At 46.6% G+C, this 15,279-nt stretch overlaps 1 protein-coding gene and 1 pseudogene across 4 annotated transcripts in view; one reads left to right on the plus strand and one right to left on the minus strand.

Moving 5' to 3' along the window:
• Positions 1–15,279, minus strand: part of MYO5B (myosin VB) — a 382,756-nt gene that overhangs the window by 118,162 nt on the left and 249,315 nt on the right. For all 4 annotated transcript variants that reach the window (XM_033837739.2, XM_033837736.2, XM_033837737.2 and 1 more), the window contains 2 exons: positions 2,444–2,525; positions 1,776–1,916 (listed from right to left, as the gene is read on the minus strand). In XM_033837739.2, the coding sequence (XP_033693630.1) occupies positions 1,776–1,916; positions 2,444–2,525 (223 nt within the window). The remainder of the gene's footprint in view (positions 1–1,775; positions 1,917–2,443; positions 2,526–15,279) is intronic.
• Positions 5,731–6,044, plus strand: LOC117307702 (small ribosomal subunit protein eS27-like pseudogene; annotated as a pseudogene).

Raw genomic sequence — 15,279 nt, forward strand, 5'->3', positions numbered from 1 at the left:
CTCAGTAAAACTTTAATCCGCTTGACTATTGATGGGTGCAGCTGGGTTCCCTCCCTGTTGGTTGTTTGGCCTGAGGCAACCGAACACTGGAGGCTACCTGGCCTTTTGGTGGGGCTAATGACAGACTCTGAGAGGGCTCACTCCAAGGATTACTTCCCAGAACTTCTGTTGCCAGTGTCCTCGTCCCCACGGTGAGCCACAGCCACCCCCCACCCGCCTCTGCAGGAGACTCTCCAACACTAGCAGGTAGGTCTGGTTCAGTCTCCTACGGGGTCACTGCTCCTTCCCCTGGGTCCTGATGCACACACTACTTTTGTGTGCCCTCCAAGAGTACAGTCTCTGTTTGCCCCAGTCCTGTCAAAGTCCTGCAGTCAATTCCCACTAGGCTTCAAAGTCTGATTCTCTAGCAATTCCTCCTCCTGTTGCCGGACCCCCAGGTTGGGAAGCCCGACGTGGGGTTCAGAACCTTCAGTCCAGTGGGAGGATTTCTGTGGTATAAGTGTTCTCCAGTCTGTGAGTCACCCATCCAGCAGTTATGGGAACTGATTTTACTGTGATTGCGCCCCTGCTACCATCTCATTGTGGCTTCTCCTTTGCCTTTGGATGTGGGGCATCTTTTTTTGGTGAGTTCCAGTGTCTTCCTGTCGATGATTGTCCAGCAGCTAGTTGTGATTCTGGTGTTCTCGTAAGACGTAGTGAGAGCACGTCCTTCTACTCCGCCATCTTGGTTCCTCTCCAATATCATTCTTAGTTGTGAAAAACTGAATGCATTTCCTCTAAGATCAGGAACAAGACAAGGGTGCCCACTCTCACCACTAAAAAAAATGTGCTGTGGATTTCAGTGTATTTTCATTCTGTCTTCCACTGTCTTATTAATTGTTCCTTCTCACTTTCAAAGGCAATGAAACTTGGAGAGTCCTTCTGGAAGGGAAACATCTGCTCCTCCTAAACCATCAAGTCACAAGCCACCCTTTAGAGGGAAGACATGGGAGACCAGAAAGTAAACTCAACTGGGCTCTTCCGTTTCAATACTGAGAACCACGTGGCTTCTACACCTTTTGATTAGAGTTTCCATCACTGGAGGAGCTGGCATACATTTACCCCCTGACCACCAAACACCAAACCAGGAGAAGTTTTGAAGATCATCAGATCCAACCCCCCTCAATTTATAGAGCAGAAAACCAAAGGCCAAAGTAGTTAGGTGATTGATAACACCCAGTTCCCCTGCCCCACATTTCCAAGGCTGCCTGTTTCTCTCCATGTTGGCAACTCAGGGCTCTTCCTGTTATAGCAGGCAGCATCCATGACAAGCTACATGGGGAAAATCTACAGCTTTCACCTGCTACCAAGCATGTGGCTCTTATCGCTCCCAAGCCATCTGGCACGGTAAAGATGACCCTGTGCTCTTGACTCACACTCTGTGGGATGCCTGTCTGCAAGTCGGGGTCCTTCTCTCAGCACCTAGGTGATCTGGGGCACCAAATCCATACCACCATCACATCATGCCAATCCGTAACACCCAGTCTCTGCCCAAAGAGGCACATGTTCACCAATGCGGCAATACCTGCCAGTCATACTCAACGTGTTACCTTCTGGTATCTTCTAGTATGCAGAACAGACACCAGTGCTTCTCCCAGCAAACTAAAGGCCAGCTAATCACAGATGAAATTCCAGCTTTGAGATCTCACATGTTCCCCTGCACCACAGAGCAGTCCTCTGCCCCACACCCCAAGCCTAGAATTGAACTGATTCAATGATAGCATCATCAGTTTTACCTTACATTCTTCATCCAACAGGTCCAAGATGCCCAGCTTAGCTTCTATGAGGTCAATACAAGGTTGGTTATCATAAAAATCAATCAAGGTCCAAGGGATCTGCTCCTTCATGTATTCCTCTTGCTCCAACTTGAATACATGCTGGTGTAAGAAGTGAAAGGTCAAGGTTAGTGAACTATAGACACACCTTCACTTTCAACTCCCCTGAGCTTCAACCACATGGGTTCTGAGCCCTGGAGGATGGTGCATACTCGCTAGAAAAGGTTTAGGCACAAGTCACAGTCATGAATGCAGAAGAAAAAAGCTCAGTTAGGTGATCCTCACTCCCATGTGAACCCTTCCCTAGGACACTCCAATAATCACCTGTAATGTCATACCTCAACCAGTAGCGAGAAGCCTCATAGCTGGCTTTCAACTGCTCAAATACCCCAGAAGCTCGGGGTCAAAAGAGTGGGAGTCAAAGCCAAGGAGAGGATCACTGACCTTCTTCTGAGCAGTGGGGAGCACCTGCCTAGAGCTGGGGCACCACCAGGAAACCAAGGGCAGGTCAGGGCAGAGCTAGAGCCCACTGACCCTGGACAGAAGAGAAGTAGGCCGGGCTGTCTGTCACTCCCTGGTGGGGAGAGAGGTCTCCCCCACCCGCCATGTCCGGGTCCAGAAAAACCTACCAAGTTGAACTGTTGCTGGAGCTTCTCATTCGCATAGTTGATACAAAACTGCTCAAAGCTGTTCACGTCAAATGTCTCAAACCTGCAGAATGGAAAGAGCAGAGGATAAAGTAAGAGACATCTACTTTTATCAAAGAAATCACTGGGACTTCAGCAAGGCAGCCCTCGTCCTCTGCTCCCACCCAGCTCTAGCCTTAACTCCAGCACACAATTCCCATCTGCTCTTGTGCCCAAAGAGACCACTGTTGCCGGCATTAGCACGACAGAGTCCTACTAAATAGGAAAGTAAGAATGTACATCTTTTTCGCAATTAGAAAAAGTACTGACAGCAGGACATTCAGAAAAAGCAGGTGTAAAAAAGAGAAAGCCACCCATGATTCTATCACTCATGTTAACCACCAGTTACACTTTGGTATGTTTCCTTCTAGTGATTTTACATTTTTGAGAAAAGTAGAATTATATGTAAACTTATACCTATATTTGTCATTTAACTCCCCATTCGTTATTCAACATTTTCCCATGCCATTGTTCTTCAAAGGCATCAGTTTTATTTATTTATTTATTGGTTTTTGGCTGCGTTGGGTCTGTTTTTTGGCTGCACTGAGTCTTCGTTGCTGCCCGCAGCCTTTCTTTAGTTGCGGTGAGCAGGGGCTACTCTTCATTGCATTCTCTTGTTGCAGAGCACAGGCTCTAGGCAGGTGGACTTCAGCGGTTGCAGCATGCGGGCTCAGTAGTTGCGGTGCATGGGCTCTAGGTGCGTGGGCCTCAGTAGTTGTGGCTTGCGGGCTCTAGAATGCAGGTTCAGTAGTTGTGGTGCATGGGCTTAGTTGCTCCGCAGCACATGGGATCTTCCCGGACCAGGGATCGAACCCGTGTCCCATGCACTGGCAGGCAGATTCTTAACCACTGAGCCACCAGGGAAGTCCCGAACGACAGCAGTTTTAATGTCTGCCTCATGGACCCTCGTATGGATCACAGATGCTGCTTTAGGCCTGAGGATTGTACAGGTGCCCAGGTGAGGGGTCCAGTGGGGCCAGAATTTAGCTGATGCCCCCCTCAAGTCTGGGAGGGAGCATTTGCCCCCAGAAGGGATGCCTTTTTCCAATTCACACAAAGGCTTCTCCTGGGCTGGCAGTGGCCCCCATGCAGACGAATCATAATTTAACCAATCACCTGTTGTAGAACATTTTGGTTCTTTTTCCAGTTTTTAGCTGCTATCATTGCTGTGACAAATATTGGATATACATCTTTGAATTTGTGCTCTTTAAGATGCTGTTCTAGAAGGAAAATTACCACGTTGGAGTTTGTTTTCTTAAATAGAAGAAAATCACCTTCCAGAAAGATGGGGCCAATTGATGTTATCACCCTGCCCCCACCCCAGCCTCCCAACGTATGAAAGCATCTTGTTCACCTAATCCTGGTTAATCATGTTGTCTTTAAATTTGACTTAGAGTTTATGTATGATAAGATGCACCAATTTGAAAGATATATTTCAATGAGTTTCTGATAAATATTATACTACCTGTGTCCACAATCACAATCCAGATATAGAACAATTTTTATCACCACAATCACCCCAAAAGTTCCCTTGTGCTCCAATCAGGTACGTTCTCATTGCCCCTCACCGGGAGTATTAATGCATCACAGATCTTTGGTCAGTAACGTAGATTAACTTTTAAAAATCTTTGGTTAATTATTATATGAAAAATGTTGTTCTTTGATTTTTAATATCTTTTGATTATTGATAGAGCTCAACATTTTTCTGTGTGTGTGTGTGTGTGTGTGTGTGTGTGTGTGTGTGTACACTAGTTGTCTGTACCTTGTGAACTGTCTGTGATTGGTGAAGTATTTTTTGGGTTTTAACTTTAAAAATGGACTTATTTGAGCTCTTTATACTTCAGATCATCAATACTGACATCAACTACTGAACTGAAATGTTTGCAGTATGGCTCGATCACTGCTGGGGAAGGGAGTTGGAGAAGAGGTGGAGCCTGCAGAGAGGAGGGCAGGTAAGGAGCTGAGACACGGCACGGCACAGCACAGCCAGGCACAGTCCCACCTGCAGGCCTTGTATGCTACACTTGAGGGGTTTGGATTTCACCAGGAGAAATGGGGAAAATTTGAAGGATTTTAAATTAAGAAATGACAACCAGGGCTTCCCTGGTGGTGCAGTGGCTAAGAATCTGCCTGCCAATGCAGGGGACATGGGTTCAAGCCCTGGTCCGGGAAGATCCCACATGCCACAGAGCAACTAAGCCTGTGTGCCACAACTACTGAGCTTGCACTCTAAAGCCTGCGAGCCACCACTACTGAGCCCGTGAGCCACAACTATGAAGCCTGCACACCTAGAGCCCAGGCACCGCAACAAGAGAAGCCACAGCAATGAGAAGCCTGCGCACCACTGTGAAGAGTAGCCCCCGCTCGCCGCAACTAGAGAAAGCCGCACACAGCAATGACCCAATGCAGCCAAGAATAAATAAAATAAATTTATTTTTTTAAAAAAAGAAATGACAACCATACTTGCATCTTAGAAACACTGTGATTTGTGGGAAGGTGTGCGAGACTGAATGCAGGAGGTCGAGTAAGGAAGTTACTACTGGAGCAGTAATTCAGGAAAGATCCAATCAGGTCATGGCTTAGGCTGGTGGTGGCCAAGTAATGGGAATGTTCTAAAGACATTAAGGAAGGTGGAAATGAGAGGACTTCAAATGACCAATGGCGTGTGGAGACGAGATTCACCTGTACAACTGAACAGATGTGATCACCCCCCAAGCTGGGAGCATTATTATAGCATCAGCAGCTTGAGCTACAAATGAGTGGGGCCACCGTGTTCGCAGAGCAAAGGCATCAGGCTGAGGGGGTAAGAAGGGGAAGAAATCGAGGAGGAAGAGGTACCTTCTTCTCATTCACGCACCATGCTGAATGAGCTGGCAGGGACCCTGTAAACGAGCACCTATAGAGCACCAAGCCCCAGATGCTTCATGAGCTCCCCGAACACCCACAACAAACAAGAGCTCGGGTCTATTACTAATCCCATCCTACTGTTGAAGAAACTAAATAACCTGTCTGAAGTCAGAGAGTCAGCAGACAGAAGAGCCAATATTTGAATCCAGAGAGAGTGATTTCTGAGACCACATTAACTCAGAAAGGAATAAAAGTTCCATTTAAGAAAGAATGAAAAATAAATAAGCCAAAAGAAATGGAAGGAAGGAAGGGAGGGAGGGAGGGAGGGAGGGAGGGAGGGAGGAAGGAAGGAAGGAAGGAAGGAAGGAAGGAAGGAGAGGACGCCATGTGCCCAGGTGAGTGCTGCTGCTTTGGACAGGCTGGGCTTGCGAAAGCCTCAGCATGCCTTTGGCTAGAGATTTACTGCATCCTTCCTTGGAAGAAGAAAAGAAAAAACATTAAAAAAAAAAACTGGCTGGTTCAAAGTCCAAATTCTTTATGGATGTAAAATGTCCAGGTTGCCACAGGATTACCACAGTTTTCAGCCACGCTCAGACATGGCATGCTTTGTGCTGGCTGTTCAACAGTGTTGTGCCAGCTGATGGGAGGAAAGGCCAGACTCACAGAAGGGTGCTCATGTAGAAGAAAGCACCACTAATGACCCACGCAGCTTCCTGAATTTGTGTCCTATCACAGAAAGCCTTATCTGTTCAGTAATTCTAGTTCATCTACCAAGATGATGAAATTATGTTTAATTTTGTAAGGTATACAACAGTGCTCTCCTATTTTGATGTCAGTTTTTCAATAAAGTTTTGATTATGAGCATAAATAAATAAATACATAAAGAAGGAAGAGATGACTAGGAAGGGCTGTGGAGGAGAGGAAAACTTCCCAGGGGAGGAAGTGTTTGAGCACGTGGAGAGCGGGAGAGGGGTGACACCGAGGGACCCCATGCTGGGGACACAGGCTTCAGCCTTCATAACCTCACAGCGCTAGCCCTCTCACTCTTTGTATGGGTGACTGAATTTTCTCAGTCTTCCATAAATTTATGCCAGCGCTTCCAAACAGGCTGAACTACCACTCCCTAATAGAAATGTTGGAGCTGCCCCCGGTGGGGTTGGGGACGGTAGTGGTGGTGGAAAGGCAGCACCATAAGCAGCAGAACCAGCAAAAATAAATGCATCAGATGCCCAACAGGGTTGGCTCAGTGCCCAGAAAACATCAGGCTTCTCCTCCTCTGTGCCCACCTCCCCCACCAAGGTATAAGACGCGGAGAAGTGGGAAATCATCTTGAGATCAGAGGAATCAACTGCTTGGAGACAACCACATTAAAGCACAGCCTTTGGTCATGCCCACAGAAGAGAAGTAATTCCAGGTCAATAAAACACGATCAAAGGTGCAAAATCCGAGCTGGAGGCACTCCAGACCATGTAGGAGGGAGGCACTGGCTCTTCCAGTCCTTACCCTGGATTAGGGTCCTCCCAGCCCAGAGGATGGTCCTATAGCCCGAGTTATGCCTCCTAGGACCTCATTTCCTCTCCCTATAATCCCGTCACACCCCAAGAAAGGTTGCTGGTGAAAGCCAAGTCCCAGAGGAAATTTCATTAATAAAACCTAGAAGGAAGATAAAAGAGCTACCCTAGCAACCGGCCAGATAACAGCACACGGGCGTGTTTGCTGAGCTTGGACTGGGCTCCACAGATAAAGGATTTAAATATCTCCCACTTGCCATTTTTTAAAGGTTTACATTGGTAGCACTCCACAAGGAACATTCTCATTAATTTGAGAGGGCCTGAAATTAGCTCATAATTTCTCTATTTCTAAGATATTATCTGGTAACAATTCCTCTGCCGTCTAGTGTAATTACTGTAATGCTGGAGGGCCAGACATGAATGAGGGGTTTGGGTAGCTTGGAAAATGTCTAAGGAAACCACAGATAGGGAGATAGGGCAACTTCTCTAAATTAAATTGTATTTGTAGTAATTCTTGCCATCAATAGAGATGACTTTTAAAATAAACACAATGGATCAATTTATAGTTCACAAGATTAAAATATCACAAAGAAATTTATATATGAGAGGGAATTGGATTTCTCTTCTAAAATCAATGTTGGGAATATTTAGACTAGAATCCTTGGATGGGAAGAAGGTCAAAACATGAAATAGGATTTGATGCTGAGACCTGAGATCTGTACTCACGGTGGTACAATTATCACCCCTACTTCAATGTTCCCCTATCTTCAAAAACGTAGTAGAAAAGTAGAAAATTCCCTTCTCATTCTACCCGACTTCAGGATGGGGTAAGGGATACAAGCACCTCTATAAAAATAAGGCAGTGTCTGTGGGAAAGTGAAACTGCAATAAAAAGAAGTCAACCTGTCACTCTGAGTTAATTATTAACCTCCACGAACCATTCATTCCAGAGCAGAGAGGCAATAAGATGCTTTGAAGGTTGGGAAACAGTTCTTCCCCTGGAACACAGGTCAAAGGAACTAGACTTTCTTAGCTCAGGCTTGTCTTTCCATTTCACCAAGACCTCTCTCTATCCTTCTACCAAAGGTCAAAAGAAAAGATATGTGATATAGGTTAGACATAGAGGGGGGCTTCTAGGGAATGAGTACTAAAAGTCAAACAAGTCCTCTCAAGGTCTCTTTCCCTCCTGAAGCCCACGAAACCTCACAAGGGCACCTTGCAGTCTGTTAGGGAGGCCAACCCTTCTTATCTCTTTACTAAACAATCCTGGGGTGCCAGCTGCACCTAAGAATGGCAGGACTTGAATTCTGCTCACGTGCTTCTCTCTGTGCCCAGATGTCCCCACATAGGACTTGTCCTTCAGGGACAGCACAGTTCTAGGCACTGCTCACATCCCAAGGTCAAGAATAGTTCTTCTGGAGGACCTAAGTCCATTCAGTTTGCAGTGTGCTCCAATTCCCGGCTATTCTCCATGTCTGAAAATCTAATGTGGGACAGAAAGATGCCCGCCATATGGTAACCCTCTCCCAATCCATCAGTCAACTGTCCCAGGAACTGTAAGGGCTGCAAAGAAGAGCAAGTCATGGACCCTGCCCAACAGAGCTATTAGGAGGGTAACATGAAACCAGTATATGAAACCTTCCCTAGTAGAGATTTTATGCGTTACAAGAATTTAAAGGAGGGTGAATTCATGGGGGTGCTGGCATGGACAGAGAGAAATGGGAATTTATCCAAGCTTTAAGACTATGTAGTGGTGTTGGGTTCCAGGAATGCCCCAAAGGGCTGTGTCAGAGCAATTCTGGAAGGTTGAGCTTGACTTTCGAGCACTCTGAGTTACATGGCTCTCCTGGGAGACTCAGAGATTCCAGGGAGAACCCAGTTGCTTCGGGTGATCTGCTGGATCTGAGAACACTGGGGCCAGCTATGCATGTCTACCCTGAAGAACACATGTCCAGGAATCTTCTGGGCTGTCCAAGGTTGGATCACTGTTCACAGGCTGCAGGGTAAATGCAATCACTGACTTCTCCCCCTCCATTCGCCATGAAACCTTTCCATACTAGACAGAGAGGGGATGGGTAGTCTTCTCCGAATAAATAACTTAGGGTTCTGAAATTATCTGTAAGTCTATTTTGAAGAGTGAGACCAAGAAAACAAAACATAACAAAGACACAAAGAATTTCCATCAAAAAAAAGGAAGAATTTCCATCAAAATGATGAAGGTAAATGGTGAGCCTAAGAAATTCACTTAAAATATATCATTAAAGGCAACTTACAGAACTGTAGAACATGTTTGCAAATCATATTTCTGAAAAGGGGTTAATATCCAGAATATATAAAGAAATCCTACAACTCAAAAAAAAGTAAATAACTTGATTTAAAAATGGTCAAAGAACTTAAAACATTTCTCCAAGAAGACATATGAATGGCCAAGAAGCATATGAAAAGACCATCATAAATCATTAGAGAAATGCATATCAAAACCACGAGATACCACCTCACACCTATTGGGATGTCCACTATCAAAAAAACAGAAAACAACAAGTGTTGGCAAGGACGTGGAGAAACTGGAACCCCTGGGCACTACTGGTAAAAATGTAAAATGGTGCAGCTACTATAAAAAACAACATGGATGTTCCTCAAATAATTAAAAATAGAATTACTATATGATCCAGCAATCCTACTTCTGGTTATATATCCAAGAAGTCTAAAAGAAGAGATATTTGCACACCCTTCCTTGGTCATTGCAGCATTTTCACAATAGCCAAGAGGCAGAAGCAGCCCAAATGTCCATCAATGGATAGATAAATAAAATGTGGTACATGCATAAAATGCAGTATTATTCACCTTTAAAAAAAAAAGGAAATCCTGTCACATGCTACAACATGGTTGAATCTTGAGGACGTTACGCTAAGTGAAATAAGATGGTCCCAGAAGATAGATACTATGATTCCATTTACACAAAGTCTGTGGAAGTATCAAAATCATAGAGACAAGGGCCTCCCTGGTGGCGCAGTGGTTAAGAGTCCGCCTGCCAATGCAGGGGACACGGGTTCACGCCCCGGTCCGGGGAGATCCCACAGGCCGTGAAGCGGCTGGCCCCGTGAGCCATGGCCGCTGAGCCTGCGTGTCCAGAGCCTGTGCTCCGCAAAGGGAGATGCCACAACAGTGAGAGGCCTGTGTACCGCAAAAAAAAAAAAAAAAAAAAAGTCATAGAGACAGAACGTAGAATGGTGGTTGCCAGGGGCTGGGTGAGGGAAGATGGGAGTTGTTTAATGTATAGAGTTTCAGTTTTCCAAGATGAAAAAGTTCTAGAGATCTATTGCACATCAATGTGAATATACTTAACATTACTGCACTGTATACGTAAAAGCGGTTAAGATGGTAAATTTTATATTGTGAGTTTTTTTTAAACTACAATTTAAAAATACTTTTTAAATCATTAAAAAGCACTGAGTAGAGCTGGATGCAAATTTAAAGTTAGGAAATACCATAAGAGACACAGAAAGTAACACAAGAACTGAGGAAGATATACAATCCCAGCAAACCCCATTTCCTGCTCCTGGGGCCCAAACGTCCCTCGGCATCCTCTCCCTCACCATTCCTCGGCATTAGGCATGAATCTATCCCTGCCTTGCTCCCAAAGTCCCCTAGGCCAACTGTCCTCTTCAAGAATGAGCTGGCCATAGCCAAAGCCTCCTGCTATCTTGGCATTTTGAAGGCTCAGGTCAAAGACAAATAAATGTGTATTCTTCCCAAATTGGAACCATTTATTTCTCATTGCCTCGAGGAGGAGAGAGGAATAAAGGGTTACGATTGTAATTAACCAAGCCCGTAGAGGCAAATGCTGGTTAATGCAACACAAGAAGGAAACCCCAGCCAAAAGCTGCCTGGCTCTCTCCTATTAATTTCCATCCCCTGCCTGGTAAGAAATACCCTGCAGGCAGCTTCACAGATCCTTAGTTAAGGAACAGAGCTTGGCTTGGGTTGGCTAAATTGCCCTGGGTGTTGCTTGCTCTGCACTTTTTGGAGCTGGGGCAGGGGAGCGAGATGTAGGGAAGCCGTGCTTCTACCAGGACACTGGGTATCTGGAACTGTTCAGGAGAGCCTGAGAGAAGGGCCTATGAGCAGGGGGCTCACCACAGCTGCGGTGGAGGCAGCTGTGGCCCAAGCAATTTACGTAGGCGCTCACAGCCTTTCCTACCATCTGAACTAACTGGCCTTCAGAAGATCGTGATAAGGGGAGGTATGTATGCATGATGCTGGCTCACACACTGCTTGCTTATGTCCACAGAAGTGACTTTATTCACTCTAGCTGCTGATTCTATAGTGACATATTAAACATTTATACAAAAATCTGGAGTGGCTCATTTATACTATGAAACTCCTTCCAGTTGTCTCTAGAATGAGCCTGACTGGTGACCCAGTAACACTCTAGCTAGGTGCTACAGTTTATCTACGGACAGTCATCCCAGCTGAAGGAATCAGTACCTGCTTGCAGGGGAGGGGGCAGCAATCCCACTCTTATTTGCTTGTTGCACATTCCCAACCTAATTCAGAGAGGAAGATAACTCCTTCTTCCTTTCCTCTTAATCAGTGGGCTTTAATGTATTCAGAAACCTAGCTCCACCCTCCTTCCCGCTCTCTGCAGCTGCCACACGCTCTCTTTTGCTCACAGGTGACAAGGAGGAGTAAGAACATTAAAAACATTAGGTCATCCCAAGGGCACCTTCTATGTGCATCAAGGTATCCCCACATCTAGGGCTGAGAAACAACGAGTGAGACATTGGGATAGATGGTCTCCTCCCTCTCCAGAGTTTGGTGGTCAGGGATTTGGGTAGGAAACTCAAAATATTTAAAAAATGCTGGAGTTTTCAGATGCCATGGAAGAATCACTTGCCATAGTCATATTGTTTGTAAATAAAGCCTAGAAACAGGAATTAGTTTGAAATGAGAGGAGGTCGTTAGACAGGGTCACAGAGGTAGAGTACCAAGCAGGACACCCACTTTCAAGTAACTGAAAACAAAAGATTCAGTGGGTTTCTGAAAGGTATCTTTTCTGAAGGTTTCTGAAAGAGAGCTGGAAGGTGTCTGAAGCCCACAGGAAACAAGGCAGAAGAACACCATGATTGGGAAAGGGAGATGACAGTAAATAGTTCAATGTAAATCCCAGTTTCCACCAAATGTTGCCACTTTCTCCCGGATTAAGAAATAGTGTCATTAACCTGATGGATCAGAAAGAGTACTTCCAGATTCAAGTCACCTGCTTTCCTGTGAAGCTTTTGGTTTTAGTCTCCTAAGCGTTCATTACATACCTTCTTACCAGAAAAGAAAGAGAATGACTTCTCAGCAGACCAGAACGGTTGAGGAGCAGGTGTATGTGCCTTCAGGGTGGTCTGTAAGTGCTTTTACTTGGCCACAAACGGCCCAGTTAGACAGCAGCTGGTTCACGCTGAGCCCACCTTATCTAACTTGCCATCCTGAACTCTGCCCACAGCATGTGAAGCCGGCACTGACTGGGCAGACGGAGGAGGAACCGTGCATGGCATTTCTCTCTCCCCAGGAGGAGGTGAATCGCTTTCTAAGTATGACCGCTTTATGACAAGGTTTGAAAAAGTAAATTAGCTTCTGAGAAGGAACAAGGATTAAAAAAAAAGAGAAACAGCATAGCGCACCTGGAAGGAAGCAGAAGGGGAGGAGACTCCCCGAGAGTGCTTGTCTAGGGCCCCAGGTTGCACAGTCCCCCTGCGATGGGACCTGTCCTCGCTGAAAAGCTGTCAGATGTTCTCAAAGGAACCCACGGCCGCACGGGGAGGAAGGAGACACACAGGTCAGGCGCTGGCACCAGAAATAGGAGATGGAGTCCTACGGATCCCCATCCACCCACGGACAAATGCACCTTCACACCAAAGACAAGTCTTCCCTGTGATCTATTTCTCCCCTTGGGCGGGCACAGGATCTTAGAGCAAATAAACTCAATTATAAAAATTAAATGGCAAATATGAACACAAAATCCCAGCTTGCAGGGGCTCAGCTAACACCTCCAGACTCAGCAGCACCAGCAGCCCAACCCACAGAGGCCTTCCTCTCGCTGGGGATCCCTTAGAAGGGAGGAGCTACCTATTGAAGCTCAAGGCACTGCTAAGACAGCATGTACCTATAACAGAACTAAGGCATGGTATTGTACGTATCAGCAGCACTGCAGTCATACTGCTTTTACGTGCCATTAACAACGGGGAGACCTTCAATGTGGCGGAGGAGTAAGACATGGAGTTCACCTTCCTCCCCACAAATACATCAGAAACACATCTACACGTGGAACAACTCCTACAGAACACCTACTGAACGCTGGCAGAAGACCTCAGACCTCCCAAAAGGCAAGAAACTCCCCACGTACCTGGGTGGGGCAAAAGAAAAAAGGAAAAACAGAGACAAAAGAATAGGGACGGGACCTGCCCCACTGGGAGGGAGCTGTGAAGGAGGAAAAGTTTCCACACACTAGGAAGCCCCTTCACTGGTGGAGACGGGGTGGAGGAGGGGAAGCTTCGGAGCCACGGAGGAGAGCACAGCAACAGGGGTGCAGAGGGCAAAGCGGAGAGATTCCCTCACAGAGGATCAGTGCCGACCAGCGCTCACCAGCCCGAGGGGCTTGTCTGCTCACCCGCCGGGGCGGGCGGGGCTGGGAGCTGAGGTTCGGCTTTGGTCGGAGCCGGAGCGCAGGGAGAGGACTGGGGTTGGCAGCGTGAACACAGACTGAAGGGGGCTAGTGCGCCACAGCTAGCCGGGAGGGAGTCCGGGAAGAAGTCTGGAGCTGCCAAAGAGGCAAGAGACCATTGTTTTGGGGTGCGCGAGGAGACGGGATTCCTGCTCTGTGTGCCCACAGAAGGCAGGGAACCGTCTAAGTGAGCTCCAGAGACAGGCGTGAGCCGCGGCTATCAGCTCAGACTCCAGAGACGGACATGAACTGCTAACGCTGCTGCTGCTGCAACTAAGAAGCCTGTGTGCAAGCACAGGTCACTACCTACACCGGCCCGCCGGGAGCCTGTGCAGCCTGCCACTGGCAGGGTCCCATGATCCAGGTACAACATCCCTGGGAGAACACACTGCACGCCTCAGGCTGTTGCGATGTTATGGTGGCCTCAGTTGCCGCAGGTGTGGCCCACATTCCAGTTGTGGCTACCATACCCCGCCCTGTCCCCAGCCTGAGTGAGCAAGAGAGTCCTAATGAGCTGCTGCTTTAACCTCCTCCTGTCTGGGTGGGAAACAGACACCTGAGGGCAACCTACACGCAGAGGACAGACCAAAACCAAAGCTGAACCCCAGGAGCTGTGTGAACAAAGAAGAGAAAGGGAAATTTCTCTATTCACCCTAATGAGTAGCAGATTAAATCCCACAATCAACTTGATAAACCCAGCATCTGTGGAATACCTGAATAGACAATGAATGTTCCCAAAGTTCAGGTGGTGAACTTTAGGAGCAACTGTAGACTTGGGGTTTGCTTTCTGCGTCTGTTTTGTTTCTGGTGTTACGTTTATCTTAGTTTAGTTTTTAGTGCTTGCTATCATTGGTGGTTTGGTTACTGATTGGGCTGCTCTCTTTCTTTTTCTAAATTTTTATTTTCTTACTATTTACAAAAATTTTTTTCCCTTTTTTTTTCTTTTTCTGAGTGTGTATGTGTATGTTCCTTTATGTGATTTTGTCTGTTTAGTTTTGCTTTTACCATTTGGTTTTGGGTAGTATCTGTTCGTTCTTTTTTCTTCTTCTTCTTCCTTTTCTTCCAAGCCGTGTGGCTGGCAGGGTCTTCGTGCTCTGGTCGCATGTCAGGTCTGAGCTTCCAAGGTGGAAGAGCTGAGTCCAGGACAATGGACCACCAAAGAACTACCGGCCCCAAGTAATATCAATCGGCGAGAGCTCTCCCAGAGATCTCCACCTGAACACTAAGACCCAGCCCCAACGGGCAGCAAGCCCCAGTGCTGGACACCCCATGCCAAACAACTAACAATACAGGAACACAACCCCACCCACTAGCAGTCATGCTGCCTAGAGTCATACTAAGTTCACAGACACCCCAAAAGACACCACCAGACACAGCCCTGCCCACCCGAAGGACAAGATCCAGCCCCACCCACCAGAGCAAAGGCACCAGTCCCTCCACCAGGAAGTCTACACAACCCACTGAACCAACCTCACCCACTGTGGGCAGACACCAAACATAACAGGAACTATGAACCTTCAGACTGTGAAAAGGAGACCCCAAACACAGTAAGTTAAACAAAATGAGAAGACAGAGAAATATGCAGCAGATGAAGGAACAAGGGAAAAAACCCACAAGACCAAACAAATGAAGAGGAAATCGGCAGTCTACCTGAAAAAGAATTCAGAGTAATGATAGTAAAGATGATCCAAAATCTTGGAAATAGAACG

The sequence above is a fragment of the Tursiops truncatus genome, chromosome 13 (assembly GCF_011762595.2).
Source record: "Tursiops truncatus isolate mTurTru1 chromosome 13, mTurTru1.mat.Y, whole genome shotgun sequence".
NCBI classification, from domain to species: Eukaryota; Metazoa; Chordata; class Mammalia; order Artiodactyla; family Delphinidae; genus Tursiops; species Tursiops truncatus.